At 55.8% G+C, this 27,779-nt stretch overlaps 1 protein-coding gene across 6 annotated transcripts in view; it reads right to left on the reverse strand.

The window, feature by feature from the left end:
- The window catches only part of SYNE3 (spectrin repeat containing nuclear envelope family member 3), a 100,757-nt gene that overhangs the window by 33,505 nt on the left and 39,473 nt on the right, over positions 1-27,779 (reverse strand). For all 6 annotated transcript variants that reach the window (XM_045451980.1, XM_045451983.1, XM_045451981.1 and 3 more), the window contains exons 3-9: positions 24,011-24,183; positions 22,670-22,979; positions 14,324-14,485; positions 12,255-12,602; positions 8,457-8,593; positions 7,643-7,817; positions 158-340 (exon numbers count right to left, since the gene is read on the reverse strand). In XM_045451980.1, coding sequence (XP_045307936.1) covers positions 158-340; positions 7,643-7,817; positions 8,457-8,593; positions 12,255-12,602; positions 14,324-14,485; positions 22,670-22,979; positions 24,011-24,183 — 1,488 coding nt within the window. The remainder of the gene's footprint in view (positions 1-157; positions 341-7,642; positions 7,818-8,456; positions 8,594-12,254; positions 12,603-14,323; positions 14,486-22,669; positions 22,980-24,010; positions 24,184-27,779) is intronic.

Here is a 27,779-nt window from a genome sequence, read left to right on the forward strand (position 1 = left end):
TAACCGCACCGGCTCACGGACGAGGAGCTGAGACCCCGGGGGACAAAGGGCGAGGGAAGGCCACCCGGTGACAAGTGGTGGGGCCGAGGGAGGAGTCTGGGCCTCCTGCCTCCCTCCCCAGAAGGCTGTCCCCCAGGACGGCAGCCGCGACACCCACCTGCAGCTTGCTTTTCCTCTGCAGGAGGCCGTTGTGCAGTAAGTCTCTGTCCCGCACGGAGCTCGCCACCTGCTCCAGGAGGGCCGTGGCTTTGTCCTGGCCGAAGACGCTCCTCAGCAGGTCTTTCTTCAGCTGTAGCATCATCAGCTGCTCCTTCAAGCGCGAGCTTTCTGCCAGGGCCGCCTACAGGGGACAAGGCCTCCGTGACCCCCAGGGCACGGCAGGGCAGGGCGGGACCGGGCTGGGAAGCGGTACCAAGAGCACATCCGTCCTGCCTCAACTTCCCCGGGACGCCGCACCTTCGTGCCTGGAACTGAGAAAGCGGCAGGCGCCAGGAGGAACGGGCTGGCGGGGACGCGTCAGGGAGGCCCTGACTTTCAGGGTCAACTTGATTCCTCTCTCACCCCCCACTTCTATCCTATCACCAAAGCCCGGGCAGGATTGTACCTCCTGTCCAGCCATCCCCCCTGCCGGTGTCCACGGCAGACCCTCACTCACCTGGATCACAGCAGCCCCTGACTGCCTGCCCCCCACCCCGCAGTCGTCCCCCCAGAATCGACCACCCACACTGCGGCCGCCCCTGCCCCCCCAGCCGTCCCCCCAGAATCGACCGCCCACACTGCGGCCGCCCCTGCCCCCCCCAACAGCCGTCCCCCCAGAATCGACCGCCCACACTGCGGCTGCACCTGAACCGAACCAGTTGGATCCTTTACTCGATAATCCCCCATCACCGACAGCAGTAGGGCTACCCCTTGGGTGCTGTTTGGGACATAGGGGCCTATGGGAGCACGTGGGAATTCAGGAAAGCTCCCTAGAGGAGGTGACATCTGAGTGGAATCGTGATGTTCAGGTGATGGAGGTGCCAGGTGAAGGAGGGACCTAAGGGAGACTCACGTGACAAGCAGCTGGCTCCCTGCGCCTTTGTGCGGCCCCGGCCCCGCCTCCTCCAGGAAGCCGGCCCCGACCACACCCCCAGCCTACACTCACTCTTCCTGCCCCAAAGCCCTGTGCCAGTCTCCGGCTTCTGCTGACTAACGAGCTGTTTGGGGTCAGCACGCCTTGCTGATCTGAGGGCCCAGGGTCCCGGAGGCCAAGGGAATTGTGTTCGTCTGTCCAGAGTCCTTCCGCTTTATCCCTGGTGATGTTACTGAGACACCAAGCTGGGCACAGGGCTGGGAAGGGACAAAGACCCCAACCCAGGTAGGTACCTGCGATCCAAGGCCGAAAGTGATCATCTCCCTTCAAGTGTCGACAACAGAGCCCTCTGGGTGTTGGAGGCGGAGCTGAACGCCCCTAGTTGGGGAAATCCGAGAAGCCTCCCCAGAGCAGGCGGTGTTGCCAGAGCCCCGGAAGAGCAGAGGGGGCCCCTGGAGGAAGGGCAGCCTAGACGCGGCCGGCAGAGCCGAACTGGCGTCCCCCGCGATGGGGGCAGGTGGTGTGAGAGGACAAGCCCCTTGCTAGGGAGGGTGCCCTTCACTCCCTTTCCAGAAAGCCTGGACAAATAGTGCAGCAGTTAAGAGTTCAGGCTGAGAAGTTGCGATCCGGAGGCCTTGGGTAGTTCTGAGCCTCAGTTTCCTCATCTGCAGAACAGGCGGAGCCACGCCCAACTCCCGGGGTCGGCGTGAGGGCTGAAAGGGGGCGGTGCCCATGCAGCCTGTAGCCTGGCGCACAGCCCGCAGGGAACACACAGTAACAGATGGCTTGTCTCTCTGGTACCGTCTAACCAGCCGCCGCGGGCTGAATTGCGTCCCCCCAAAAGATGTGAAGTCACAGCATCCCCGCCCCGACTGCCCCAGAATGTGACTGTATGTGGAGACAGGGTCCTTACGGAGACAGTCAAGTTGGAATGAGGTCATGAGGGTGGGCCCCAATCCCGTTAGGACCGGTGTGCTTCTTCAAAAGGGAAATCTGCACCCCGACCCACAGGCACCAAGGCAAGACGACGTGAGGACACGTGGGGAGAAGCTGTCCAGGTGACGGCAAAGGCCGAGATCGCCGGGCCAGTGTACAGGCCAGCGAACAACAACACCTGTCAGTCGACACCAGGAGCTAGAAGAGGCAGGGAAGGATGGTCCCCAGAGCCTTCAGAGACGGCGCGGTCCTCCTCACTTGGTGCCTGTCGTCTCCAGAACTGTGTGACAGTGAGTCGCCATCGCGCTAAGCCATCTGGTTTTGGAACTTTGTCACAGTCGTCCTTGGAAATGAGCATCTCAGCCATGCCCAGCTTTGGGGCCTGATGCCTTAGTCCTAGAGGAACTTTGCAGGTCTGATAGGCTACGCTGAGGCTAGCCAGGTGCAGGAGCTGAGCCAAGAAAAACAGGGCTGGCGGCTCGAGCCTGGCCCGTGAAGTCCATCCGGCCTGGGAAGGGCTCGTGAGCGCAACGCAAGACGTGATCCCAGCCAGCACAGAGCACGGACAAGCCATAGTCCTGCCCACCTGTTCCAACCCACTGATCCGCGAAACTCCTGCCCCGGGGAGTCCTGAGTCACACTCTAGAAAGACGGAACCTCTCCCTCCCGCCTGGCACAGGTCCTGGTTAGCTTTCTGCCCCCCGTGGGAAGGACGGGATGGAAATACAATCTGATCTAGTGGGAAAAGCACTTGCCGTGGAGTCAACCAGACCTGGGTCAAAGCCAGCTCTGCCACTTAGTCGCTGTGTGACCTTGAACCAGTGCCTTTCCCTCTCTGGGACATGGTTTCCTCAACAGTCAAATGATAATAATAAAACTGCCACAATGTACATGGCAACCCTGTTCCCAGGACCCAGGGTGACGGCAGGAATAAGAAACATAAGATGAGAGTCTAGAGCCTGCCATTCTGGCCTCAACCCCGCCTCTGGAGTGGCCCGACCTTGAACAAACACCCTAACTTCTCTCTGGTTCTGGTCCCTCCTCAGCAAAATGAGGAGGAAAATAATAGAAATGCAGACCAAAATCTGTGTACATAGATATCCACCATATACAAGTTATGACCAGGAATACTGGAAACAACCTAAATATCATACGAACGGAACAAAAAATATTGCGAAATACTGTGCAGCCATTTAAAGTGATGACTTTTCAGCAACATTTTATCTTTTTTCTTAAAACTTTTTAGCTGAAGTATAACAGACACGTAACGTTATATCAGTTTCAGATGCGCGACACGATTCGATATTTGTACACACTGCGAAATGATCACCATGATACATCTGGGGCCGACCGTCACCACACAAAGTTATAATTTCTTTTTTCCTTCTGACAATGAGAACTTTTAAGATTCACTCTTCTGGCAACTTTTACGGGGGGCTACCATATCGACTGTAGTCGCCATGCTGTACATCACGACCCCGTGACTTATTTATCCTATAACTGCAAGTTTGTATCTTTTGAGCCCCTTTAACCCCCGACACCCCTCCCCCACAAGAACCCCCGGGGGTTCTCTACCCCCGACACCCCTCCCCATTGGCGGCCTCCATTCTGTTCTCTATATCTACGGGTTTGGTTTTCGGTTTTTAGATTCCACATAGAGGTGGGATCATGTGGTATTTGTCTTTCTCTGTTCAGCTAATTTCACTTACCATGATGCCCTCAAGGTCCAACCATGTTATTGTAAATGGCAAGATTTCGTTCTCTTTTATGGCTGAGTGGCATTTCTTTATATATATCTATATAGATACAGATATAAATATAGATATGGATACGGGTACAGATATATAGATACAGATATAGATACAGATACAGATATAGACATAGATATATAGAAACAGATACAGACACAGACATAATCACACATTCTTTCATCCGTTCACCCCTCAGTGGACGCTTAGGTTGTTTCCATACCTTGGCTTTGTAACTAACGATGCAATGAACATGGGGCTCTCTTTACATATAGCTTTTCAAATTAGTGTTTTTGTTTTCTTTGGACAAACACCCAGAAGTAGAATCGCTGAATCACATGGCAGTTCTCTTTTTAATTTTTCGAGGAACCTCCTTACTGTTTTTCCACAGTGGCTGCCCCAGTTTACATCCCCACCAACAGCATACCAGGGTTCCCTTTTCTCCACATCCTCACCAACGCTCGTTATTTCTTGCCATTTGCTTTTAGCCATTCTAACAGGTGTGGGGGGATAGCTCATCGTGGTTTTGGTTTGCACCTCCCTGCTGATGAGTGACGTTAACATCTTTTCATGTGCCTGTTGGCCACCTGTATGTTTTCTTTGGAAAACTGTCTGTCCCGAGTTTCTGCTGAAAAACCTGCCTGTAGTCTTATGAGCGTTCCCCTGTATGGAACACATTGTTTTTCTCACACTACTTTTAAGATTCTATCTTTATTTTTAACTTTTGACATTTCAAGTATAATGCATCTTGGTATGGGTCACTTTTCTTCGTCTTGTTTGAACACGCATCTCTGTGCTTTCTGGACCTGGATGTCTGTCTCTTGCCCCAGTTTAGGAAAGCTTTCAGCCTTTATTTCTTCAGATAAGTTTTCTGCCCCCTTTCCCCTCTCTTCTCCTTCTGGGACATCTACAATGCAAATGTTACTCGGTTTGATGTGGTCTCATAGGTCCCTTAAGCTATTTGCATTTTTTCAAATTCTTTTTTCTTCTCGCTGCTCTGAGTGAGTTCCACTGCCCTGTCTTCCAGATCACCGACCCCTTCTTTGGATTCGAGTCTGCTGCTGAACCCGCCAGTGTATTTTTCAGTGCAGTCACTGCATTCTTCAGTTCTGTGACTTCTGTTTGGTACTTTCTTATTGTTTACGTGGGGTTTTTTGGGAAGTTCTTGCTGTGTTCATCCCTTCTTCTCCCAAGATCAGTGAGCATCGTTAGGACCATTACTTTCAACTCTTTATCAGGTAAATTACTTATTTCCATTTCATTAGGGTTTTTTTTTTCCCCCTTGAGGTTTTATTTTTAAGTCCCAGGGATCAGGTGCCTGAGGTGGGGCACAAACCCCTCACTCCTCGAGGAGAAGCTCCAAATTTGTGAGCTCCTTCCTCACGGTGGGTCACTGCACCGGGGGTGAGGTGTTTTGGCCAAACAGCATCTCTGCCTCTCCGACGCATCTCAGTGAAGCCCTTCTACCATTGGATGGAAGCAACTGTTCTGCCACAGTTCAGGTCTTTCTCAGAGGGCATTATTCCACATGTAGCGACAGATTCAGTGTATCCATGGGAGGACATTAAGTTCAGGATCTTTCTACGCTGCCATCTTGGACTGTCCTCCTGAACCATTTTATTTTATTTATTTTTATTAAGTTTATTTATTTATTTTGAGAGAGAGAGAGAGAGAGAGAGAGAGCGAGCACAAGCAGGGGAGGGGCAGAGAGAAGGAGAGGAAGGATCCCAAGCAGGCTCCATGTTGTCAGCTCAGAACCCGATGCGGGGCTCGAGCTCACAAACTGTGAGATCAGGACCTGAGCGGAGATCAAGAGTCTGACGCTTAACCAACTGCGCCACCCAGGCAACCCCTCTGCCCCGGGGACCATTTTAAATGAAGCCTGTAAGTGCCAACTGAAAATATCAGAATACACAGCTATATAACACGATTCCAAATACGCAAAAAATGGCAAAGAATTAGTGAAATCTTTTGTCTCCTGGTGACAATATTGCATGGAAATGGCTAGATGGGTTTTCATCAGGTATGAAGGGTATATTTGGGATTGTCGGACCTAAAGTAGATTTCTGCGACACGTGTAAGATTCACTTTGGGGAGCCCTGAGGAGTCCCTCAAAAAGATGGACAGTCATCTTTCAGAGCATGGGAGAAGGAGGCCCATAGGAACCCCAGAAGGAAAGGCTAAGCCCTGCAAATGAAGAAATACGGACAGAGAAAACTAACCCTTGTTCTAGCGTGAGCCCCACAGGGAAAATCCCAAGAGCAGACACTCCAAACTTCAGGCACCCTTGTGTGGCTGAGCAGTGTGTTCAAGGGTGAGGAGAGGCCAGTCCTGGTTAAAGGGCCTCCCCAGAAATACCAAGTCAGATAGAAAGCGTGATGTCGTGTACCTCAGCATGTTAACAGGGCTCCTACGGCTTGGGGGACCGTGGGCACTTTTTATTGCCTTCTTCACAAACCTTTACGTTCTCCACGGAGGCATGGCTTTTATAACCAGAGTGAAAGTTAATGTAAAATAAGGCTTACATCTATACGCTTTTGTGTCTCCTCCCACTCTGTGTGTCTTAGCATGCCTAGACCCCAAAGTTGATGGACTTCAGAGCTCCAGGAAACCCTAAGGCAGCGTCCGCGGGCCAGTCAGAGCTGCCATATTGACTGGCGTTTGCCACAGACACCACCCTCCGCTCACCCAACACTCATTCCTCCTTCTTGATCACCGAACGGCCAGCACTTCTGTTTGGGTGACAAAGCGCCCAGTTACAGGTGCTGAAATAAATTTCTAGGCTCGGGATGGGGCTGCTCCTCCCCTAGATGCCAAGGCAACAAAGCGAAACTTAGATTAAGTTTCCAGTCCCTGTAAATGCTCCATTTGGCCAGAAACGCAGGATATCCAGTCCACGATGCCCAAACACCAAGCCAACCCTGGGCCTTCTCACCCCAAACAAGGCTGACCATCAGCCAATCAGGTATTTTCTATTTGTCTTTTCCTTCTTTATTCTTTATCCTATCAAACCTTCCCGCCTTCTGCCCCATTTTGCAGCTCTCCAAAAGGAGGCTGTCCACCTCATGAAGTCTTAAATAAAGTTTGTTTGTATCATCTAAATTGTCTTCTTTGATCACTTTAACACAGGATTACCACTACGATTGGTATAAACCAATCCCGGCAACCCCATCACCTTCAGCCAGTGATTGGGTCAGGGGTGGTCATGTGACCTGGCCTGGCCAATGAGATGTAAGGAGAGTCTGCTGGGGCTTCTGGGAAAGAGGGCTTGCCTCCCCGTTGGAAATGGTGAACGGAGAAAGCCTTTTTGCCCCCTTGCCGTTCGACAAGATGCTGTCCGTGTGAAGATGCAGGCTTGCTGTGGTGACAGCCATCTTGGGGCCATGAGGGGACATGTGGCTGAGAGCTAGAAAGAGCCTGGGTCCTGGAAGACGCTTGTTGAGCCATCAAGCCAGCTCTGGGACCACCTGGGAGTCTTTGGGTTTGAAGCTACCGTTGGTCAGAATTTCTGCCACATGCGTCCCAATTGATACGCACGCAGCAAAGGGAATGACCTAACATGCTCTCTCTCAGAACGGCTCTTGTTTCCACCCGGGGACCGTCGGCAGGAGGGTCCTGAAGGACGGGCTGTGGGAGGGTCAGTAGCAAGTCCTAGGGGGACACCAGGGACCAGCCTTTGCCTTCTACCCAGGAACTGAGGACGACGGTAACATTTCCTGTGCAAACTTAAGACTTGCCAGGCAGGGTGCAGTGACCTTTACCCAGATACCGGGAGGATCCAGGGACACGCCTTTCCCTGGAAGAACGGCTCCGGCGTCACGCCTGGCTGCTGGCCTCCTCCCCGCCCCCCTGCACCGGCCAGCCCTCCTGGCAGGCTCACAGTTACCTCGACCTGGGGCAGGAAGGTGTGAATGGAGGGCAGGTCCGGTAGGCTGGCGGTGATGTCCAGGAGGCTCTGGGCCAGGGCCGTCCACAGCTGCAGGTCCTGTAGAGGCCTCTGGAAACGCTGCCACAGCTCCGCCCCCGTGGCATTGTGCAGCCTGGCGCTCTTCCCCTTCATGCTGAGGAGCCACGGAGAGGCCGAGAGAGGAGAGAGCGGGGTCGGCCCAGAACTGAGGCCTCTCCCGAGACCCCCCAGGGAACCCAGCACCCACCGTCCCCACGGTGGGCTCTCCCCCACCCACGGGCTGCCGGGAGTGGCTCTGGGGGCTCGGAGGTCTCTCCCTCTGGATCAAAGCCCACCGGGCGCCAGCCAATGCGGCCCAGCTTCGTGGCCAGAGAACCTCAGGCCTTGAAGAGGAATCACGGAGCCCCTCGCCCGGAACCGCCTACCCCCAGGCACCTGTGCAGAAGCTAAAGCAAACTCCCTTCCTGAGTAAGAGACCCATCGTCCTAGATCCAAATCATTTGTTAGAAATAATCTTTCAGAGACGATGTCCAGCACCCGGTCATAGATGGCCAGCACGGAAAACCTCAACAAGAGGGGCTGGAGGGAAGGGAACACCCTTGCATGGAACCCAGCCAAGTCCAGCCCTCCTTCTGGGAACCAAATGCCAGTCGTGGAGGGGCACAAGAGTTACCAGATCGCAAGAGGAAGCAAGCGCACCTCCCAGAAATGGCTTTAGATGAGGCTGGAAGGCCCCGTGAGCGTCAGGTTCAAGGCATGCCCGAGTCCCGCCGCCCCCAGCCTGCCCGGGTACCTCTGGTACTCCTGGAGAGCAGCGACCACGCTGTCGGAGAGCGGCTGCAGGTCATGGGGGTAGACGATGAGCTCCTTCAGCTGGGCCTGCAGCCGGGTCGCCCGGGGCTCCTCCGCGGCCAGGGCCGCCCGCGTCGCCTGCAGTACAGGGAGGAAACCAGAGGGGTGCGGGAGGTTCGGTGACGGGGCGTGGGCATGGCCGGTGGGAGTGGGCTAGCCTGGGAGAAAACTGTCACCAAGGGCAGGGACTGGGGTCCCTGGGAGCTCGGCACCCGCTCTCCTGCTTCCGGCCTCCTGCCTCGAACTCAGCATTTGCTCTGGCTGAGCCGGCTTTTCTCTATGATCACTGGCCTCCCAGTGGTGCCGTGAGTGCCTCCACCTAATAATACAAGTAACTCATGTCTCGGGAACATCAACCCCGTGCTGAGTGCTCTGGCCGTCCCATTCATCGAAGCAGGGCGAAGAGCCTAGGAAGGCATCCGCCACGTCCCCATTTGCTACACAAGGAAACGCCACCTGGGAGTCCTCCATCGGAGGACCCGACAAGTAAACGGCGGACCCGACAGGGAGCTGGGCCCTCTGGCTCTTCACGTGACTCTTCAGCACCAGAGGGAACAGTGATCTAAAGATGCTTTGTGCTGAGCACTCCCAAACCACGGGGCCGACACCAGACACGGCCCCTTCCTGCCGCCCTGGGAAGTGCGGAGTTTGACCCTGGCCTGGACTCTTGCCAGGTGCCACGCTCACTAGGAGGCGAGATGGGGCAGCAGAAAGTGCTCTGGCTTTGGCATGACACGGGCTGAGCCGGAAACCCCCCTCGACCCCTTCTGAGCCGTGCGACCTCGGGCTGCTCCCTCCTTGGTAAGATGGGGCCACCCCCCCCCCTCGCCGAGCCCCTCCCCAGCTGCCCCACGTGCAACCTCGTGCCTTGGTCCAGACCCCCCATTCACAGGGACCAGAGGCAGCTCCAGCCACACTCGGTGATGGAGGGACCACAGGTGAACTGCCACCAGTTTGGAGCTGGAGAGCAAGCTCCGATAGAGGGATTGCAAGCAGCGGTCAATGGCAGGCTGGCACACTCTAGAGGCAACAGAATGTGGAATCTGCCCGGACGGTCTTATTCAGTCTCAAAAATATCCTTGTCCACATTCAGTTATTAGGGAAATGTGATCAAATCTGTACAGGGTTTCATAGAAGATGAGGACACGATCGGTGCGTGTGAACCGGCTCCTTCCAAACCATTCACAAAGAAACTCCACACCAGAGCGCCCGGGAAGGCGGGCCAGCCTACAGACAGGCAGGCCCTCGGCCCAGGCAGGGCAGGGGTCTGCGGTGAGGACCAGGATCACGGGCTGCCTCAAGAGAAAGGCCCGTGCGGACCACAGAGAGGTCACGCGTCAATGTGGGGCTGTGCGGGTCACGGGAATATCCAGGGACCAGGGAGGGACCATCTGGGGACCGCAGCGGGAAGGCTGCTGGCCCACTGTGCTGGCCTGGCTAAGGACTGCCCCTCTCTGGACACGGCTGCCTCCTTATGGAATCAGAGGGGCCCCTTCCAGTGCAGCCGTGCCATTTCTGCACCTATGATGGAGGCGTCTTTAGTTTCTGGATCGCTGGGAGGCCCGAGGGGGGCGCTCTGTGAGGCCACTCTCATGGACTCTGCTTTAGCCACAGAACCGCTCTGACCTCAACCTCAGCTGCCGAAAGTCTCCCTGAAGTGCACGAACGGTCCCGGCCTGGTCCGCGTAAGGATGTCACAAGTCACCCCCGGCCCCCAGTTCTCCGTGTGGAAGGGTCTTGGGACTGTCGGCAGGGAGATCAGGAGGTGGTCACGGCCAGACTGAGTCCCGATGTCCTCATTCCTGGTCCTTGACTCTCTTTATGCTAATTTCCTAAAACCGGGAGTCTGAGCTGGCAGTTAGAGGCATGTCATGTTGAGTCAGACTGTCTGGGGCTAAGTTCAGACCCCCGCCTCCACCTGTAGGGTGCATCACCACAGGCAAGTCTTAAACTCCTTAGTGCCTCAGTTTCCCCATATATTAAAGGGGATCGTGGCAGTGCCTGCCCCCCCTCCCCCCGCAGAGGGTTATACAGCACTCGGCACATTGCAGGCTGGGTAAGAACAACCCCACTATGTCGGTTTTAAAGACGAACGCATCTCTCGCAGATGCTTTCTTTACAAGTCGCGCTTTCAACCGCGGTCCTGACATCACCCGCTTCTTCGAACTTTGCCTGTTTCTCAAAAGAGGGAAGAGTCCAAATTTCCTTTTTGGTGCAAGAGAGAAAGGCTGTGCTCTACCTTTCCCCTGCTCTGGCTGGGCCACGGGGGCTCCCAGCCAAAGCAGGTCGGGCTGCCTGGCGGCCACAGACCTGGCCTCATCCCAGGGCACCCAGCCACTCCGAGGGCTGGGCTGGAGCAGGCGAGGTGTCTGCTCCTTGCTATAAACCACATCATAAGTGCAAACAGCCACTGTGCAAATGCTCATTTAAGAACCAAAGTCTTCAGTGACAAATCCCAAGCTTCTCTTTCACTGATTTCGGTGAGTCGTGGCTTGATCATAATTGAGGGGCCACTGGCATCGGGGCGGGCAGAGAGCCTCCGCAGGGATGCGGTCGCCTCTGCCTCAGGAAAGGCTTCCTGAAACCCAGCTGGGCACAGACAAGTAGCTGTCGCAGTGGAACGGTGGCAGGGCCTTCCGGGCCTTGGCTCCCGAGTTTGCACCTTTTGACCCTTATCCCTTATCTTGTGGTAAAAGCCGGCACTTTCCGAGCATTGACTTTGGCAGGTGCTGTGCTAAGCACTTTTTGAGTTTTCAGCGGTTCATCCCTGTCCGTGTATAACTGAGGTTAAAGTACTTCTCCCAAGGCCGCCCAGTTAGCAAGAAGAGAGAGCAGGATCTGGACCCCAACGTCCCCCTGCCCTTGGCCGCTGCACACGCCAGCTCTTCCTGAGCCGGGGTGGACAGTCCGAAACAGGAAGTAGTTCTCTTTGCGCTCAGTTGATCACCGCAGTGGAACCTCGTCTACTACGAGGCTCAATGAGCCCTAAAGGGTAACTGCTTTCTTTCTACCCACACAAAAAATATGTTTGCATTTGGGCAAGCATCAGAAGGAAGAGAGAAAAACAGAACAACAACACAGAGCGGAGGTGGGATCCGGGTAGCTTTTCTTTGAAAACAGTTTCCCTGATGGCACTGACGTGGGGCTAATCCGCTGAGCTAGTAAGTGAAGATAGGCGTGAGGGAGGATGTTGACCCTTGTTGGAAAAAAAACCTCTCTGTCCGTAAGTCAGACCTCCCGGGTGTGCACATGCGTGGGAGGAAGGCGACCGTGCTCTGGTCGGACGTTGTGTCTGGGTTGGAACCCGCCCTGCCCTCCCAGGATGGGCACCGTTGGCTTGGTCTCCCTAGAACCCCATCGTCTCCACGCGAAGCACCTTCCCTCTGACCTAACTCTCCCTGCTCTGGGCTCAAGCAGTCCACCCCGCATCCCACCACGGGGCAAGGGAATGGCAGACCGAAAGGCAAGCCACCTCTGGTCTTATTTACCCACAGACTCCTCGCGTGGTCCTGGGGATGTTGAGGGTAAGGGAAACCTCTCCAGACCTCGGTTTCCTCATCTGGAAGATGGGTACAAACACCCAACTTGTGTACTACACCCAGGGAACTTAGATCACCAAAGATCTAGAAGGCCCAGAGTAAACGTGGTTAAAGCTTAGCATGACTCTCTCCCCGTGCAGAGGAGCTCCGAGGTACACATGTCACCTGGACAGTCCCTGTCTTAGCCAAACCCCACTTACCGAGTAGAGTCTCCAGCGGGCCACCAGCTCGTCCTCGGTCCCCGCCTTCGCCGCGGGCTCCAGACCCTCCTCGGCCAGCCTCTGAAGGTCCTTCCTGAACTCTCCCAGCTCGGCCTCTAGCTGCCGCCTCTGCTGCTCACAGGCTCCCATGGACTTGAGCAGGCCCTGCAGCCGCTCCTCCTCCTCCTCCCAGAGGGCTCGCAGCTTGTCCAGAACTTTCTGCATCTCCTCCAGCTCCTCGGTGATCTTCTCCGCGCCCAGAGGAGAGGTGTTCTGGATGACGCCCACAGCCTGCTCCTCCAGCCTCCTCAAAGACTCCTTACCCCGGGGAAAATCGCCGGCGATGTCCTGAAGGGGGCGGGGGGGGGGGTGGGTGGACATATGGAGACACGTACAAGGGGAAAAAGACATCACGTGCTGCATTTTCCAGAGCTAAACACGAACTCCTAGATGTCATGCTAAACACGAACTCCTAGATGAGAGCCAGACGCGCCTTTCCAAGGGGTGGACTGTCCGCCTTAATCGCACTGACTTGCCACAAGAGGATGTAATTCCCTTCCCGCGACTTTTACGGCCACTTGATTAAGTCGAGGAGAAAATCTGGGTTGGGTGTTTCTGCCTTTAACCCTCTGTGACGTTTGTTGATCTTCCCTTTTAACAAAGACAGAGGCAGCCTCGGGCTGGGAGCCTTCAGCTGGAGGAAGTATGGAGCCAAATAGAACCTAACGACCCGGTTGGGTTTCGTTATATTTATTTGTAGGGTTATCTACGAATGCCGAGTGAGCAGCGGTTTTCCATTCACGACAATGACAGAACTTTTCCTTTCATACAAATATTCATTAGTCTTCCATTTAAAAAATGTATATAGGCACCTGCAAGTCTATTTTATTCGCAAGTGCCTTCCAAATATTTTCCTTTTTTGTCGCAGTGCAATTGCATGGAGTAAGATACATAGATCTTAAGCATTACTATTCAAAGAGTTTTGAGAAATATGCACACCCACGTAGTGCACATTGTTACCAAAATATAGAGCATTTCTAACATCCCAAGAGATTCTAGAACTCCATGTATCTGAAAGCATTGGATATATTATCTTTTGAAACTGGCTTCTTTCCACGTCGTTTTTTTGGATTCTTCCATGCTGTCGTAGGTCTTAGCACTTCATTCTTCTTTGTTGTGAGTAGTATTCCTTTATATATAGATACAGACATGGACATGTGATTTATAGCTAATCTCTATCTATATCTGTATCATCGATATCTATCTCCGGTGCCACAATGTGTGAATCCAACACTCTGCTGATTAAAATCTGAGGTGTTTTCCGTTTGGGACTATTACAAATAAAGTTCCGACGAACATTCTCACACTACTCACATAAGATTTTGGGGGGTGGGATGTCGTTATTCACTGGTTTTTAAACAACAGTCAACTTACATACAAATATTAAATAAATGGTCCAGGTGCTGTAGATCTGTGGCAAAATTTATAAAGTAGTCCCCGAATTACTGCACATACTCTAACAGTCCCTTTATGGAGGAAGTCAGAAGCTCATTCAAGGTCACAGCCATTCAGGAAGGCCGGAGTGGACCAAGCCTGTCTCCACTGCAGGCCTGATGCCTACACCAGGGCTCCTTACCCGCCGCACGACCGACACCTGCGGTCGGACAGGTCTGTTGGGGGGGCGGTCCTGCCCGTCGCAAGGTGCATAACAGCATCGGATCTGGCCTCTACCCGCTACATGCCAATAGCATTTCCGCCCTCTGTGGTAACGACCAAAAAATGTCTCCAGACGTTGCCAAGTGTCCCCCGTTTGAGACCCACTGGTCTAGACCACACTGCTGTGACCTTGGGTTTCCAAGTGCCCCGCTGGCTCGGAGATTTCTGTAAAGCAGCTGAGGCCCCACACCTACTGCGCTAGATTCGACACGTCTCCTCGTGTGCGCTCTGCGTGCCGTGGCTCTTGTATCCCCTGGGGCCCCCAGCACATCCCAGTAAATAAACAACACAGAAGCCCAGTAGCTGAGCATTTCCTCGGGGGACCCCTCTGGTAGAGACGCGGTCAAGTTTACCTGCAGCGCGCAGAGACGGCCCTCGGTGGTCAGTTTGCAGTTCCGCCCCAGGCAGCTGCTCACCTTCTCCACCACCGCCTTCAGCCACAGCTGGAACTCGTCCACGCCTGCCTGGAAATGCTCGTGCTCCCGGGTCACCTGCTCCAGCAGGCCCACTCTGTCCTGTGGGGTGGGGGGAGGACGGTCACCACCTATGCAGGTCCCCAGCCCAGGCTGCCCTTGGCCTTCAAGGCCTACGTGTGTGTGTGCGCGTGTGCGTGTGTATGTGTGTGTTTAGGGGGTGTGAGATACAGCCGACCGTCTGCCCTTTTGCCGAAGATAAAGGCATCCGTCAGAGCATGTCCACACTGGGCCCGCCCACTCTACAGCTGGCTTTCTTTCCTGCCGTGTCCGGGGAATGGGACTCAAGACAGGGGTATTTAGGGGCACCTGGGTGGCTCAGTTGGTTAAGCGTCCAACTCTTTTTTTTTTTTTTTCAACGTTTATTTATTTATTTTGGGACAGAGAGAGACAGAGCATGAACGGGGGAGGGGCAGAGAGAGAGGGAGACACAGAATCGGAAACAGGCTCCAGGCTCTGAGCCATCAGCCCAGAGCCCGACGCGGGGCTCGAACTCACGGACCGCGAGATCGTGACCTGGCTGAAGTCGGACGCTTAACCGACTGCGCCACCCAGGCGCCCCAGCGTCCAACTCTTGATATCGGTTCATGTCATGACCTCACGGTTTGTGAGATCGAGCCCCGCATCGGGCTCTGCACTGACAGCATAGGATTCTCTCTTCTCTCTCTCTCTCTCTCTCTCTCAAAATAAATAAATAAACATTAAAAAAATGACAGGAACAGGGGCACCTGGGGGCTCGGTCGGTTAAGCATCCAACTTTGGCTCAGGTCGTATATCATGGTTCGTGAGTTCGAGCCCTGCATCGGGCTCCGTGCTGACAGCTCAGAGCCTAGAGCCTGCTTCAGATTCTGTCTGTCTGTCTGTCTGTCTCTCTCTCTGCCCCTCCCCCACTCACATTCTATCCCTCTCAACGATAAATAAACATGACAGGAACATTTAACAACTCCTGCTACACAACGCTATCGTTGGAGCACTCACCAAGGTGCCGAGAGCACCCAAGGAACTTTCCGTACATTGTCATCTCACTGCGCTCTCCTGACCACCCAATCAGATGGCACCATTATTATCCCCGTTTGACACATGGGGAAACGGAGGCACAGAGCGGCGCCTCAGAAAGCACTTGCCCAAGCTCACCTGGGTAGGGAAGGACCAAATTCAAACCTAGAGGCCAGACTGGGCCAACGGCATCTGTGCCCCCACACCGGCGGTGTGTGCAGCGCATGCAAATACACAGGAGGCCGTCCCCCCTTCCTCACGGGTGCGGTGTTGCTGGCGGCATGGGCTGGAGTCACCTCGGTTTTCAGACCACCCTACTCTAGTCCTCGCCACACAGGGGCAAGATGGCGTCCCGAGCGGGGCTGTCATCTGAGAAATAAATGCCCCTTCTATCAGACCTGTGTGCCCAGGAACCGTTTCTCAAACACGCCCCTGATGGCAACACCATTTCTCTCAAGCCCTCCATGGCTCCCCGCTGCCCGCAGGCCCGGATCCAAGTGCTGCAGCATTCTGGTCAAGGGCAGGACCCCGCGATGTGGCTGTGGCCTTGCAGTCAACACCCTGGGTTTGGAGGGTTTGCCGGTGACTTGAACCCTGGCCTGCTATGTGCCCGCGTCTCTCTGTACGTGTGGTTAATAACAACCCCACTTCACTATGGCGCAGTGGAGTCAAGTGAGTCAGAACTCACATGACCCCGGGACCGCACTAGGCAGCTCGAGTGGGCAAGGGAGCAGTTCTGCCCGGCCACGCTGACCTCCGGGCCCCACAGCCTCTCTGACTTGGCCCGCTGCCCCAGGCTGACTTAGCAGCCTTCCCTTTGTCCTGTGGTTCCCTTCTGGCATTGTCCATGCCTCCCCATCCGCTGGGAAAGTCAAGAGCTCCCTACACACCAGGCGGCCCCTTGCTGACTTCCCCCCCCCAGGCTCTGTGAATGAGTGCTTCCCAAATGGCAGGAAGATTCAACACTGAGTGTGGCCGCTGGAGGGAAGTTTTCAAGGAGGGTCAAGAAGAGGGAAAGGGAGGACCTCCATTTACCAAGCACCTGCCAACGTGCCGGGAGCGTGACAAGCTATCTCACACTTAATCGTCACCACGATGCCAAGCCCTCCCGCTACACAGATGTCCAAGCCGAGGCTGGGAGGTCACGTAGCTCTTGAAGGGCCTTCTGGACAAGAGTTAAATGGCAGGTGCCCAACTCCGAAACCACTGCTCTGATCCAGGGGTTGACTGGCGGTGGAGAGGAGACGTTGTCGATTTTAGCCACCATGTGGCTTCTGTTGCAGCCGGTGATGCGTTCCTTCCGTTGTGCCACAGGCTGCCACGTAGAACAGGCCTGTGTTCCAGTGAAACGGAAATATGGGCACCGAAATGTGAATTTCATAGCATTTTTTCCACGTCCTGGAAGAGTCTGCGTTTTATTTCCTGCCATTTAAGCGGGCAGAAACCATTTCTGGCTCCCAGGCCACGCAAAATCAGGAGATGGGCTCAAGTTGGCCCACGGGCCATCAGTAGCTGGCCTCCGCTCTCAGCCGGGGAGCAGGCTGTGTCCAGGAGTTCGCTGGCCCTCTACTACAAAACCTGGTCAAAAGTGCTCCAAAGGGAAGCGCGGACAGACACGCGGGTTCGGAAAACTTCCCCGCTCTTCGTACACGCCTCCCCTGCCCTTTGAGAAAGTCCTCACCAAACCTGAAAACACAGATTAATTCATTTAAATTTGCAACAGCCATGGCAGGGAGGAGAAGACACCCCCGCTTTGGAGATGGGGAAACCGAGGCACGGGACCGAGTCCTTCAGCGCAGAGCTGGGAACCTCCCACTCAGGGGAGCGTGGCCCGGAGAGCAGCGACGGCAGTGCCCCGCGGGGTCCGAATTCCAAACGCGGACCAAGAGACGGAGGCCACCGCCACCTCCTTCGCGACTCCCGCGCCGGCCCCCCCTTCCCACGGGGCTGTCTGCGTCCGTCCAAACCCTCCCAGAGCCTCCGCCGTCCCCGGGAAAGCCTCATTTATGAAACGAAGTGGGTCAGGAATAACAAGCAGAGAATAAGCACCGGGCCCCTGGTCGACGCTGCTGGTGATAGATGTCGTCGCGCAGCAAAGGCTCCCCCGGAACGCGCTGGCCGGCGGCCCCGTGTGTGAGCGATGAGGTGCCAGCACTCGGGAAGCCCAGAGTAAATAAAAGCCTCCGTGATCGTGAGCAGGCCCTCGGAGAGCAGCGTGGCCCGGCAGGGCAGGCGTCCAGACGAGCCCCGTGCCAGGCGTAGCGATCACAGCGCACAATTCAGCCGCTGCCGGCCGGCCACGTCGCAGAATGACAGGGGTGACGGATGGCTGGGGGCGGGGGGGGGGGGTCCTCCACCTGCCCTCATCAGACCAAACAACGAAACCATCTGTGGCGGGCAGGGTTGTCGGGAACGTCCAAACCCCACCAATTAACAAGGGCGGCGAGGACTGATGTCTCCGCAAGCCTGCGCCGGCCGGTTTGATTCATGGCCCAGATGCCAGACGCTCCCGCCTCCTTTGACAGGCGCCCAGGGGAGGCAGGGAGGGGGAGGAGGTGGCTGCTGTGTGCCTGGCCCTTCAGAAAACGTACCTGGTGGATTAAAAACACTCAGAGTACACCAACAGGACCCCACTGGCGGCCAGCCTGCTCTATTCTTGACTCTCAGTGTCTGGGGCTGACACAGCCCTATTGTCCCCCCCACTCCCGGGCTTGGCCCACTGATCTAGTCCTCGGATCTCCCTGCCGCGGGTGGTCACAGAGGCCACGGGTCCGGAGGTGGCCCCCACGGTGCTCCTGGGCTCCCGTGCCCCTCCACACCAGAGGCTTTGCTAGTTAACATATCGGAAGTCACAAGTGGATTCTCAGAGGTGAACACAATGGCCCGTTGACTGGCTTGAGAAATGTTGAAACGGGCTCTCTCGTTGGTGAAAGTCAAGGTATTAATACACACAAGGTCTGCAACGGACTGAGCTGTGTCCCCTAAACCCATAGGGTCAAGTCCTAACTCCTAATGTGATGGTATTTGGAGGTGGGGCCTTTGAGAGGTGACCGGGATCACGAGAGGTCATGAGGGTGGGGTCCCCATGATGGGGTCAGTGCCCTTATAGGAAGAGACAGAAGACAGCCTACTGTCCCCTGTCCCCATCTTTCCACCATGAGAGCAAGAAGGCAGCCATCTAGGGGTGCCTGGGAGGCTCAGTCGGTTAGGGGTCCGACTTCAGCTCAGGTCGTGGTCTCACAGTTCGTGAGTTCGAGCCCCGCATCGGGCTCTGTGCTGACAGCTCGGAGCCCGGAGCCTGCTTCGGATTCTGCGTCTCCCTCTCTCTGCCCCTCCCTCATTTGTGCTCTCTCTCTCTCTTAAAAATAAACATCAAAAAAGAAGAAGAAGAAGAAGGAGAAGGAGAAGGAGGCAGCCATCTACAAAGCAAGAAAAGGCCCCTCACCAGGAATCGACTCTGCCAATACCTTGTAGACTTCCCAGCCTACAAAACTGTGAGAAACAAATTTCTGTTGTTTAAGCCCCCCAGTCTATGGTGTTTGGTTACGGCAGCCTGAGCGGACTAAGGCAACACCACAGAGAGCCACCCTGAGACAGGCCTGGATGCCTGGGGATTCTTACATGGCCCCAGTCCTGTCCCTGGGCTGGGGGATTTCAGCTGCCTGCTTCGGGATGGCCATCTTATCTGCCTTGAGAGAGCCTTTCGCGCAAGGTGAGGCCTTCATCAAATGTCCGAGGCAGGTGACTAGGAGGCATCTGGGCCACGGAGAATCTTCGGGGGCCCCAGCGGACATGCAGAGTTCCCTACCCTGCTTAGGATGGAGTTCGAGCATTCTCTTGTGGTCTAGGGCTGGCAGGAGGGGCTGTGACCAGGGGCTTGGGGTCTGGGGCTCTACCCCATTTTACTAATGAGGACCGTGGGGTTGGCAGTTAAATCTCGTTAAGGACAACGCCAAAGTTAGATTTTCTCAGTAGCAACTCAGTCTTCTGAAGGTCAAGGTCCCTTCTAGAATCTGAAGGAAGCTGTGGCTCTTCTCCCCAGCAAAATGCACTCACGCCGTCCTTACACTCTGGATCCCCCACTCTCCTGCCCTGCGAGCTGGTCGCTGCCTCCTAGAAACCTCTGGAAGCAATGTGCTCCCGCCTCCAGGGTCTCCACACTGCCCACTCACCGCTGCCTTCCACTTTCTCAGCCGGACCCACAGCAGCTCGGGCGGTCCGGGCTCCTCCCTGACGGGCACAGGGGACAGGACCTGAGGCACCACTGAGGGAAGACCCCACCTTGCGAGTCGCCTAGAACTTCTGGGTCTCTCTCGCGGGACAATGGCATCTGCCACTTACATGGGTTTTTTTTTTTTAGGTCCGCAAAATGGGCCCAGTTCGAAACCTTCGCTCTCCACCACACGAGAAGGCTGGGGGGACCAAACGAGGTCAAAGACACGAAGAGACTTGGAAAAGACAGCAGTCGTCAACAAGAATTGTGACGTCTATGATTTTTTGGACGCAGCGAGGGGAGGGTCCCCTAGCAGCGACTGTGAGAATCTCTGAGGTGATCGTTTGCACACGTGAGCCAGGACTGGTGCTCACCCGGTGCCCCTGGCACGCCCCCTCCACACACACGTGTACACATGTACACACACACACACACACACACACACACACACACGGGCCAAACTACTTTCCATTTCCCGTCCTCCGCACATTTCGCGGAAGGCTCTCTGCTGATTGACAGGTGCACCTGTTTCCTGTGAAGTCACAATGAGGCCACGGGGGCAGACACCTTCTCGGCCCGGCCCCAGGGGCCGACCTGGAGAAAGAATCGCTGTTAAGCCTGCCCTTGCCACTCGGGACTTGGTGAGGGCCAGCTGGCTGCGTATGTGACAGCCAAAGTCCACACCCGCCTTGCCTGTCCATTCTGGCCCCTGCACAGCTGCCCCAGAACCTTCTGCCGCTTCCCTGGGGGGGGGGGGGGGGCGGGGCTCGGGACTCGGGACTCGTGAGCCTCCAAGCTGAAGGGCGGGGCTCTCATTCATTCAATAAACAGCTTTGAGCACCTGCTCAAAGCTCCATTGTTGTTGCTATTGGTTCTCACTGCTATTGGGGGCCGAGATGCCCTTTATGTGGGGAAACCAGGTGCCAGTTTTCAAAGAACTCCCTTGTGAACTGCCAGCAGGTAGCGCGAGCTGCCCTGAGGCCACACAGCTGGAAAGCTGGCAGAGCCTGGCTTGAACCCAGGCCCCTTCCCAAGCATTCAAGGACCAGAGTCCTGTTCTTGCTAGTGCATTCTCAGATCTCTGTCCATTACAGGTCTGTTGCCCTTAAACTGTAATCACGAAGGAGCCAGCAACACGGCAGACTAGAAAGCCTGGGCACCCTTCCACGATAGACGGCCAAAACGGCTGCATAAAATTTGACAAGCGTTGTTTACATGCACACACCGAGGTAAGTGACGTCACGTGGACGACACGCAAAGATGTTACAGTTGCTAAACTCACTTGTGTGCTTGAGGTTTCCCTGGGTTTAAGGCTCCGGTTGGAGGAGGAAGTAAGGCTTTGGGCCCAGAAGCAAAAAGGCAGAACCCTCAAGGGGCTGCGTCCCCCACCGTCAAAGGATGAACTAGAAAAATCTCCCCCTATGCACAATCCAGGAAAGAAGTTTGGGTTTCAGCGCGGGCTCTGGGGCAAAACCCAAAACAAAACAAATGAAAGACTAATCGCCTTTCAGAGTGTGGAGCCAGGGGCCTCTCGCATAATTTTGGCTTGGGGTTCAAGTTTAGACGCAGGAATCCCCAAGTCAAGAACACACTGATGTAAGCATAGGAACCATGAAGGTGAATTCCCAGGGGAGCCTGGCTGAGGGAAACGCCAGCCACTCGGCGCGTCAGGCCCCAGCCACGGGGGTCTGCAGATAAAGTCCTGCTTAGCACGAGCTCACAGTCCAGAACCACAAAGGCCCTAAGGCTCCACCACGACAGGAGACCCGATAAATTGCAGCGTCAGGCTCCGAAACTTCAGCTACTTGAACAATCTGATGTGAAATACGTCCACTCGGAATGATTACAGATACAACCCATACCCGGAAGGAGGGCAAACTTTACACGATGCGAAACAGAACGGTGAGTGTCACAAAAACCCGATTAGAATTCCTTTGCAAGATACTAATAATTGAACTTGATAACTCAGAGGACCGGTTAAAAATCAAGGATATAATGGGGCGGGGGGATGGGGACAAAGAACGGGCAGAAGGACGAGGGGGAAGGGCAAAAGAGAGCCTCGGAGGAAGGGCAGGGAGTGCGGACGACAGATAACAGGCTGACGGGTGGGTGAAGAAGGAGGGGTCGGTGGTGGAGTGGATGAAAGGCGTGTGGTAGTTCGGGGGTGGGTGACGGGGGGATAGCGAGCAGGTGACGGGGAGACAGGGGATGGGCAGTGGACAGCAGACAGACACACGGGTGAACGGGTTGACGAGTAGGTGGGTGAACGTGTAGATGGCCGGGTGGGTGGTTACGTGGCTGTGCGGATGAACGAGAGGTTGGTGAGGCTGGTGGGAGGGAGCCGGAGGCGCGAGGAGGCGGATGGGAGCGTGGGCACAGAGAGACGGTTGGGCAGGTAAGTGGATGGCTGTGGCTGGATGGTGAATGGCAGATAGGGTAGTCCAGTGGGGGTAGATGGTGGGGGGCAGGACGGTGGGTAGACGGAGGTGGTGGCTGGGTGGGTGAGTGGGTGTTGGGTGGTTGCTCAGCAGGTGGTGAGTAGATGGAGGGATAGACGTATGGGGAGCGAATGGGTGGCTATACAGGTAGACAGCGGTGGATAATGGCTGCACGGGAGACAGAGGTGGCTAATGGATGCACAGGGAGACAGAGGTGAATATGGCTACATGGGTAGACAGTGGTGGATAATGGATGCACGGGGAGACAGAGGCGGCTAATGGACACACAGGGAGACAGAGGTGAATATGGCTACATGGGTAGACAGTGGTGGATAATGGATGCACGGGGAGACAGAGGCGGCTAATGGACGCACAGGGAGACAGAGGTGAATATGGCTACATGGGTAGACAGTGGTGGATAATGGATGCACGGGGAGACAGAGGCGGCTAATGGACGCACAGGGAGACAGAGGTGAATATGGCTACATGGGTAGACAGTGGTGGATAATGGATGCACGGGGAGACAGAGGCGGCTAATGGACGCACAGGTGAAGACAGAGCCCCCCACGCCTCACGCACCTGGGCTTTGGCCTTCACCGCGGCGTACTCGGCCTTCATCCTCTTCTGGGCGTCTTCGTCCACACTGGGGTCCCCGATCCTGTTGAACAGGGAGGCCGCCTCCTCCAGCAGCCGGTCGAGGAGCACGGCCTGGTTGCCCACGTTGTGCAGCAGGACCTGGGCGTGGCTCAGCTGCCACTGCTTCTCCTTCAGGCCCAGCTGCAGCTCCACGGGCAGCTCCAGGACCACCATCATCTTCTGGAACCAGCGGTAGAACTCGTCTCGAGCCAGCAGATACTCGCTCCAGTGCAGCCACACCCACTCGATGCGGCTGTGGACAGAGAGCAGGGGGCCGTGAACGACCCGCCCACCTGGCCCTAGGGCTGGGCAGCCGCCCCCTCCCCAGTACTCGTGGGGGTGGCTGTGGGCAGGAGCGCAATGAAATGACACTCTCTCTGGTCCTCAGGGTCACCTGGGCAGCTTGACGACCCTCCAGGTTCGGGGCCCTACCTCAGTGTGGTGGGAGTGTGTCTAATAATCGACACAGCGCAATAGTGTCTGGGGGGCTTGTGGCTGTTCGGTGGGGCAGAAGGCTGGGGGGCCTACGTGTGGCCTCCAGAGGCGCCATGAGCTTGCTGCATAACCCTGCCTCCTCGCCTGCCTCGGTTTCCCCGTCCGTAACACGGAGACGGCCCCATCTCTCCAGCCTACATCAAACGACTGCAGTTCCAAGTGAGAGGGTTTGAAAAGCGGAAAGCACAGTGCAAAGTCGCCCCGGCCACTCAACCTTCCGGCTTCACAGCGATGGAGGGGGCCCTGGCAGCTCCTGGTCCCTGAGGGCCCTACTGTGCCTCGCTCTTGACATTTGCTTCTCCTCTTCTGTCTTCCTGACAGCCTTCATCGAATGCTTGATTATACCCGTTGTCCAGATGAGGAGCCTGGGGCTCAGAGAGCTCAAGTAACTTTCCCAAGGCCACACAGCAAGCAGGCAGCAATCTCAGGTCTGCCTAACCCCCCATCCCTCCCTGGCTCTCAGGGGCAGCACAGGATCTAGGCTACGTCGCCAGCCAGGCAACAGGGCCACTCCGCCATTCTGCTGGGGGACGAACACATGGCGAGTCTACTAAGAATTTAGTGTTGGCAAAACCTGATGGGCTCCCACTGCCATTATCATCATTAAGCTCGATTATAATTAGAAAGAGGCAGGCAGGGCTGGCGCACATCCCAAGAGAACATCCTGTTCCCAGCAATTCCAGGACCGGAGAAATGTCCCCGGGGTAGAGGCCCCAGGACAGCGCGGTGCTGGACGAGGAGGGTCAACAGAGGCTGCGAAGGCCCGGCGGGGGTCCCCAGCCGCCTTACCTGTGACAGTGGGTCATGTAGGTGACCGTCTCCTCCCACTGGGCTTTGATGTCCTTCAGCTGGGCCAGGATCTCGGGCTTCTGGCCATCACGGCAACACGCCAGGAGGCCCTCCGCCGCCCGCAGCACGACGTCCACCTTCACGCGCCCCTCCGGCTCCAGCTGGCATATTTTCTGTCGTGGACACAAAAGCCGGTTTCCAGGGGTTAGACAAAGCCACGAGCAGGCAGAGCCTTGGCGTTAACGGTGGCATGATGGAAAGAGCCGGGACTTTGAGGCCAGAGGGGCTGGGGTTCGAATGGTGGCCCTTGCAGGTTTCTCCTGTGACCGTGGGTGGCCAGCTAAAGGCCCTGAGGTCGGAAGCAAGGCACTGACGAGGGGAACACAGAACCGTGGAGCCGTCTGCTGGCGTAAGTCCCGTCCCTTTCCCACTGGGCCGCTTCCGGCTGTGTGAACTCACACACGTCTCGCCATCTCCCTGGCCTCGGTTTTCTCGTTTGTAAAATGGGGTTATTCGTAGTACCAAGCTCCCAGATCTTTTTCAGTATGAAGCGAGAAAATGCAACGTAGGGGCGCTGGTGGCTCAGTCGGTGAAGCGTCTGACTTCGGCTCAGGCCGTGATCTCGCGGTGGGTGAGGTTTGTGGGTTCGAGCCCCGCCTGGGGCTCTGCGCTGACAGCTCAGAGCCTGGAGCCTGCTTCAGATTCTGTCTCTCCCTCTCTCTCTCTCTCTCTCTCTCTGCCCCTCCCCTGCTTGCGCTCTCTCTTTCTCTCTCAATAATAAGTAAATAAATGTAAACATTTTTAAAAAAATAAATGAGAAAACGCAAGGTGCACGTTGCGGTGTGTGGGGCTGTGAGAATCTGCCTCTCAGGTCTCCTGCAGGGAGTGGGCTTGACCCAGGGCCCCAGCCGAGGCTCCGGAATTCTCTCTGAATTTGCAGTTCACACCGAGGCCTTGCTCCCTCAGCTGCTCCCACCAGTGACCAAGCAGGAAGAGGAAGGCAGGCCTGTTCCCCTGTGGCATCGGGCTCCCCACGGCCTTGCCAGACTCCCACAGAGCCACACCGAGGTCTCAGACACTCCCTGATCTCCTGGATTGGGGGTCAGACCTGCGTCGGGCTGACCTCACCCCTCCCAGCCTTCCTGGGCTCCCAACCTGTTCTCTCGTGGAAGTTTCCCTATCAAACATCTCGTGCGTTTAGTCTCATCTTGGCTTCAGGCTCTGGGAGGACCAACACGAATTTACAACGTCTAGCAAGTAGCATATTTCTGATTAACATCAGCTCTTGTCCTTATTACCTGCCGTTAGTTAGTTCTTTGGCAACTCAAGCGTGGTCTCTGTAGGAAAAGTACCATTGGATTCCAATTCCAGAGCCATTCCCTCCTACCTGCCTGACCTTTGTCACAGTACTTCGATTCGCGAGGCCTACGAAATGGGGGAAGAGGGCAGTTACACCACCCAGGGTTCCAGGAATGTTCTGCGAAGCCGAGAGAGCCCTGGGCACACCGCCTGGCCCAACACTAATAGTGTTCGCTCTCAGTACCATCTTTTCGTACCTTTGAGCCCTCTTTACTGACAGCACATTTGCCTGAAGTTCAAGCTCTATTCCCCAGCCTGTCTCCCTGGGAGGCTGGCAGCCAGCCTTCCCTGAATGAAGTCCCAGTGGGCCGGCCGTCTCTGACCCCTCTCTGTGGATGGCGCAGGGGTGGGGGAGGGGGGAGCGAAATGCTGCTTCATTGATAGCCGTGTGACCCCAGGCAGGTTGCTTGACCGCTCTGGACCTCCCTCTCTTACCCTGAGATTGTGATAACAATGCCTGCTTTGTCTACCCCATAGGGTTCTAACATTCATTTTTGAAAAGACAGTTAGTTAAAACATCGATGTGTCAGTATACTTCGTAAACGGTGGGTTGTAAAAGGTGTAGATCCTTTTCCGAGAGGTGCGAGTGAGCAAGGGTGTCAAGCCTTTCTGTTGCTTCACGTGAGACTGGTTAGCGATGACGGTGACGATGATGGTAGAGAGGGACGTCCCCTCCTACCTGTGTTATCAGAGTGAAATTAAACAAGCTCCTTCCACACAGGCTCTCTGCGGTCTATGAGTGTGTGTTTGGGGGTGGGGGGGCAGATGAGAGTGGAGAGCGGGGAGATACCCCAAGAAGGGGAAAGCCGTTCTGTTTGTTGTTTGAGCCCGGCCGAGCGGAGGGATGTAGCAGGACCCCGCAGGGTCACGGCTGCGACGAGAATCCGACCGAGACCCCAAGGGCCGCTCAGCAGCAGGCAGCGATGTAGAAGACAAAGGTGCTATGGCAATTAGTGTGGACCAAAGGTCCGAGGGCCACTGCGGGACGTTCTGGGCTGAGCGAGATTACCCACCCGCCACATGGAACATTTCACACCACTCAGGAGCGGGAGCCCCACAGGGCGGCTGGGGAGGAATTTCTTGCCATCCCGCGACATTCAGTTTCATTAAGGACCTGATATTTCTGACACCCAGCGCTGAGGAACAGACTGCAGACCCACCCTCCAAGCTAGGAAGACGCACGCCACGAAATCGCAGTTAACGGACAAGGGCGCTGGGAACCCACAGAAACCTTGAGCTTTGCAGGGCTGTTCTCTGCAGCAGCCAGAGAGGCCTCCTTTCCGCCTGCTGTCCAGAGGAGGCTCAGTCAGAATCCAGAATCTAGGGAGCCAACGGCTTTGGGGAAGAAGCTGAATTCGTTCTCTCTGCCACACCCAGAGGGAGCCAGCTGGGCCTGGAAAGTCCCCATGAGGACAACGGCCCCTTTCCCAAAGCCTCGTTTCCTGATTGTGTGACCTCCTCTAGGCCTCTGGACTCTTGCTCTCCTGACTTCTGCTCGGAGACGGGCAGGCCGGACTGGGCAGACACAGCAGACGCCCAACTCCCTGCCCTTCGCAGGGGAGTGAGTCTGCTGCTTTCCTGCCAGAGACAGAAAAGCCGGCCAGCCCCAAAGGCAGGCAGAACACCAAGCCCTACCTGGCCCAAAGCAGAAACATCTGCCCCCCCAAACCGAAATATCAACCAATGGGATGTTTGCTGGAGGCCGGGGGGCCAGGAGGCCAGAGGCCGTGGCTACGCTGGCAAATCCAGCTTTCCAGAAGTAGTTTCCACCTTTCTTCACCGCAGTCATGACTACGCTCTTCGGCTGGTGTGAGGTTCCTTTAGAGCTGATCACCAGCAGGATCCGGGAGTGCTTGGCAGGAGGGACGAGCCAGCTGGGACGGGGTACAAAACTCTTCTGATTGGAAGGAGCCAATGAGGGCAACAGTCAGGTGGGGGGTGGATGGAGGGAAAACTTTGGGGAGAGAAGAAAAGATAGATCAGGAAAGCCGGAGGGAGGGCGTTAGTCAGGGCTTTCCATCAGTGCAGCCAAGACCAGGTAGGCACTGCGCTGGGTACTGTGCTTGGTACTGGGTGGGGTACTGAGCTGAGCACTGCACTGGGTACTGTGTGCAGTGCTGTGCTGGGTACTGAGTTGGGCACTGCTGGGTACTATGCTTGGTAGTGGGTGGGGTACTGAGCTGAGTACTGCACTGGGTACTGTGCGCAGTGCTGTGCTGGGTACTGAGTTGGGCACTGCTGGGTACTATGCTTGGTACTGGGTGGGGTACTGAGCTGAGCACTGCACTGGGTACTGTGTGCAGTGCTGTGCTGGGTACTGAGTTGGGCACTGCTGGGTACTATGCTTGGTAGTGGGTGGGGTACTGAGCTTAGCTGGGTACTATGCTAGATACTATGCTGGGTACTATGT

The sequence above is a fragment of the Leopardus geoffroyi genome, chromosome B3 (genome assembly GCF_018350155.1).
Source record: "Leopardus geoffroyi isolate Oge1 chromosome B3, O.geoffroyi_Oge1_pat1.0, whole genome shotgun sequence".
Classification (NCBI taxonomy): Eukaryota; Metazoa; Chordata; class Mammalia; order Carnivora; family Felidae; genus Leopardus; species Leopardus geoffroyi.